A 4,737-nucleotide genomic window follows, 5' to 3' on the forward strand; every position below is an offset into this window, starting at 1 on the left:
GCGGAAACACCTGATAAGTTTGGAACAACAAATAATCGCACGTACCAAGCTCTCTGAGATTAGCAACAGTTATGAGCTAGGACTAACAACTTCAAGAAGATGCATGACCCACCTGTGCAGACTATTTCCCTATTTGCTTGGCACTTTGTGTCCTTTTTTCTTCACTCTGCATCAGCTAGGAAGGATTCAACTGGATGAAGAAAGCAGCACATGACAAGTACAGGTGCTGACATTCTGGCCAGATGATATTGGTGTAGGAAGGGGACTAAGGGAGGACGTCTTGAGGCACATGGACGAACAAGCATTGTCGAAGAAGGAATGCAAGTCGAGCGGAGATGAGATGGGAGCAGTTTTATCTGTTTTTTTTTTCGTTTTCTGTCTTTTTTTTTTACCAGAGCAGAGGCGAAGCTCCAACTTGATAAAATCAGGAAGCAAGCAATTAGATGGCACAATATGCTAACTTGGTAACTTTGTTTGGTTCAGGAAACAATGTAACAGTTATATGACAGTCTTTCATGAATGTCTTGTAGTAATCCTTTGGTACTGGGACATATATATATAATTTTGATTGGTACATGCAGCACTGAGAATCCACACTACTTTGGGGTCAACACATACATCCTGCAAGCATGAGTGCCTACTGTCGCCTTCAGCTGTCCTTGCACCGATGATGTAACTGCATCCTGCAAACAAAAGCAAAATCACACACAACAAAAGCATGAGAAAAAAGTTCACTTTGCATTTCAGAATGGTAGGAAAATCATGAGAAAATGCATGATTACTGTCCACAGATCATGAGCATCGACGACAGCCGATGCACGAAGGCCAATGCTGCTCCAGCTGGCTGTGATGGATGCTTCAGCAGGCCCTCTGTTCCATAGAACAACTGCAACTCTTCCTCCACTTACTGGACCAGCCCAGACCTAATGACAAGATCATGGATTACAATCTGTATAGCAGTTTAATTTGCTACTTGTGACATTCTGCCAAGCACAGGTTCTGCTGCTATCGAACTTACTTCTTGGTCTCCATCTTTTTGCACTTTGTGCCCTTGCACCCCAAGCGCGTCTGCTCAGGAATCATTTCAAGCTTAGTACTGTATCATGTCTAATTATTGGATCAGAGAAACAGAGGACTGTTCGTTGTGTTTTACTAACCTTGGTTGACTGCCATGACATTTCGATTGCTGAGAATTTCCATGGTTTCCTTGCTCATCGAGCGTATGTCGCAGCCGGTCAAGAGAGGTGCCTGCACATCAAATCAGGCACCATGGTCTTCCTAAATGGAGATGAATACAGCATACACATTTGTGTCGAATGCTTCATCTCCGACACAGCTTTGCAGATGAATGCATCGCATTACCTTGGCTAGAGCCCAGATGCTGAAATGGGAGCGGTATTCCTCCGTTGTCATTCCCCCATTCCCGACTTCCAGCATGTCTGGATCTGAAAACAGAAATAGCAGCCCCATTCAGCAATCAAGAGAAACCCATACATGCTCAAGGTTTCTACAGGCCTGAAGAAGTGACCATTCCATCCACCAGGCCCAGCAAATGGTGCCCACACGTCATTGCTGTCGGCATTGCTCGTCATGCTGAAACATTGCAGGGTAACAAGATGCATCAGACATTGAGAAGACATTTCAGGATGCCAAATGCTAAATCTGGCCTAATGTCTCAGATACGTGGCTAAAAGTTCCTTGCAAACTTCACCAAAGAAAACTGGCATATTTTTGTCAGCACAGTTGGTCACCTTCCCCATTCGTCCTTGATGTCACCAGCAGTTCTCCAACTGTTTCCTACACCTGCCCATGTTGCTGGTCTATCTATACCCCTGCACAACGATTTTTTTTGGTAAAAAAACAGTACAAGTACACAAAATTCGATCATGATAAAAGAAAAAGGCAAACAGTTACCATTCACAAATGGAGAAGAAAATATTCCTCCCAGAATTCAGAAGCGCTGTGTTCATGCTGCTAAATCTGGATTTTGTTGCAAGCCAGGTTTTAGTCTCTTAAAATAGCATGAAAAGGAGCTGTTATAATCTAGTGATATCTATGTGCACCTTGGTTGTGGGCTCAATCCCTGGTCGTTGCAGTTGTCATACTTCAAGTAGTCAATTCCCTTTGAAATTTTAAAAATAAAGGGAAATTCAGTTCAAGCAAGAAATTAAGAAAGACATTATTTCACATGTTTAAAAGCTCTGAACTAAATGACACAAAATTTACCCAAGATGCGAAGGTTTTTGCGTCTTGCTCTTCGTGTCCAAGTGAACCTGGCATCTGTTGGCTGCAAGTTTCTGGACTGAAAGGAGAACGGTTAGTGTGATTGGAGAGAGAACCACAACTTAAAACCTGGACTGAAAATGAATGAATTTTGTCATTGAGTTTCTGTATCTGCCAGCCACATTTCCTGAATATTTTTTCCTGTGACTTTGTGGTTTTTCTTTTGTCAACTGTGCATACCCTGCATCACTGTAGATTCCGAGCTTGAGCCCTTTTCCATGCACATAGTCGGAGAGGGCCTTCATTCCAGATGGGAATGTTGATGGATTTGGTACTAGATTACCCTGTAGAAGAAAGAAACTTGTTAATTTTCCTGACCAAACATTCTATCCATTTCGGAAATGTCATGTTAACCTTTCTGAGCATAAAAAAATTGAACTTTTTTTTAAAAAAAGAATCTATTCAACATGTACAATTCCATATGAGTACACACCTGGGAGTCCCTGTCATGGGCTGCCCAACAATCATCTGCAGAATCACAAATGTTCAGGTCCCCTTTGTCTCAACTGAACAACAGCCAAATTTTAAAGAAAACGAGGAGGAAGGAACACGGCAAGAAATCTCGAGACATACCTATGTTGATATACTCATAGCCAAGCTTTGCAAGGCCGGTGTTCACCATCGCATCAGCTGCACATGCAAATCGTGACTTTTTTCAGCATTTCGTGGCCCAACTGGACCCGATTTCAAGACCGGAGGAATTTTAGCCTTACCAACTTGTCGGATTGTCTGTTCGTTTATGTTGCAGGCGAAGTGATTCCAACTATTCCACCTGAAATTGTCGTACAATCAGTTAAGACTTAAGAGATGCATTTTTTTGCAAAAACACTGCAACTAGGAAGTAAGCCAAATCTCAGATACCCCATTTGCGGTGTCCGGCCTAGGCCATTCTGGAGGGTTGCTCTCTTCTCCACCACTTCCGGCGACCACCCCGACCTGATTGCCGCCGCCGGCGTCCACAGCCGGAGGAAGAAGAAAGCACAACACAGGAGGGCCTTGGCTTCCATGACAATGCAAAGAGGTGTGCAGGGTAGGTGCCTCAATGCAGCAAGGTTGACGATCCTAATTTCCAGGTCCATACAAATAAGGACGAGAGATTTTCACGAGCTTAGATTCCCACGGATTAATTGCTTAGCGTATAAATCCAGATCCTGTTATTAAACCTTTGTGCAGCTTTAAAATTAAATGGCTGGCAATAATTATAACCTTTTCCAGGTTGATGACAGCCGCGTCACAAGTAAGCATTGGCTGTGCTATTTTGCTGTGTAAAGTTTTGCTCTCACACTTGGTATTTTTGCTACGTATGAGCAAGTATGAAAGGATGCTATCAAACTTGAGAGATTTCAAATTTCCGCGTGCGAATATGAACGCGTGAAACTTGAGAGATTTCAAATTTTAGGGGCACTTCATTTCGGTGCTTAACGCAGCAAGGACAGGAGATTCGAAAACCCTCAAGATTGCATGCATCAAGAATTAATTGCAGATTACATGCATGATGAGTTTTCATGCGCGTGGAGAAAAAACAAATTAATATCTATCTCCATTTCGAGCTGCATGCTGAGAGGAAACCGTGTGGGGGAGTTTATGGCCAACGGGCCTATCATTTTGACCAACCAAGCCATGCATTGTCCGGCAGATTGGTTCTCGACGCACAAAAATTACCTGGTTAACAAATTTTAAGTTCTGAACCTCCTCGTAACTTGTACCTTTCAACTTTATTTTAACAATTGGATCATGACTATTCTGTAAATTTTCTCAAATCACAACCAGAATCCGAAATTGCTTTAGTGGCTAAGAACCGTCTAGCAAATCCTTAACCGGCCGCCAAGCACAATTCACAAAAAATAGAGTGCCAAAGAAATTGAATTACCTTAGCTACTGGCGGCCAAGGTCCAAGGATCACTTCCTTGACGGTGCGGCCTCCAAGTAACCTATGGCATTGGCAAAATTTCCTAAGTGCTAAATACATAATTTTCCTTGGCAGCTCTGAATTCCCAAGTAATTGTGGTACAACCGTCCAAATTAAACCGACTTAAGTGTGCAAACCATCCTCTTAATTAATGGTTAATTCGGTCAATGCGTACTTAAAACGGCATAATCTGACAGTCTGTTGGATAAATCCTGATTCAACTACTGAATATCTCGATCGAAATAGTACACCACAAGTCTCGCATGAAGTCTCGCATGAAGCTGAGCAAAGATAATACAAACATCACAAATTTTATATAAATTAAGGTACAACAGTTAGCTTTTATAAATTGAGTTCAAGTATAAGAATGATACAGAGCTTTTAAATGCATAATGGAAAGAAAATCTTGAACCGAAACAAAGTGATTCTTTAAAATTATCAAACCATTGTAGACGAAACAAACTACTATACAAGAAACAAACTTCTACAAAATCTAAAGGTAGAGTACACCAAAACAAATTCCAGAAATCCTCTTCCCTCTGACA

The 4,737-nt window shown here is 41.9% G+C and overlaps 1 protein-coding gene across 1 annotated transcript; it reads right to left on the reverse strand.

The window, feature by feature from the left end:
• Positions 1-457: 457 nt before the first annotated feature.
• LOC117843546 (alpha-galactosidase) lies at positions 458-3,954 on the reverse strand. Its single transcript, XM_034724173.2, has 15 exons — positions 3,145-3,954; positions 2,997-3,055; positions 2,857-2,913; positions 2,717-2,751; positions 2,464-2,567; positions 2,227-2,302; positions 2,064-2,122; positions 1,915-1,980; positions 1,752-1,832; positions 1,529-1,593; positions 1,363-1,445; positions 1,158-1,248; positions 1,019-1,068; positions 783-923; positions 458-683 (listed from the first exon to the last, which is right to left on the reverse strand). The coding sequence occupies exons 1-15, from the start codon at positions 3,360-3,362 to the stop codon at positions 597-599; spliced, it is 1,272 nt and encodes a 423-aa protein (XP_034580064.1). The 5' UTR covers positions 3,363-3,954; the 3' UTR covers positions 458-596.
• Positions 3,955-4,737: the final 783 nt, after the last annotated feature.

Source organism: Setaria viridis, chromosome 2 (assembly GCF_005286985.2).
Source record: "Setaria viridis chromosome 2, Setaria_viridis_v4.0, whole genome shotgun sequence".
Classification (NCBI taxonomy): Eukaryota; Viridiplantae; Streptophyta; class Magnoliopsida; order Poales; family Poaceae; genus Setaria; species Setaria viridis.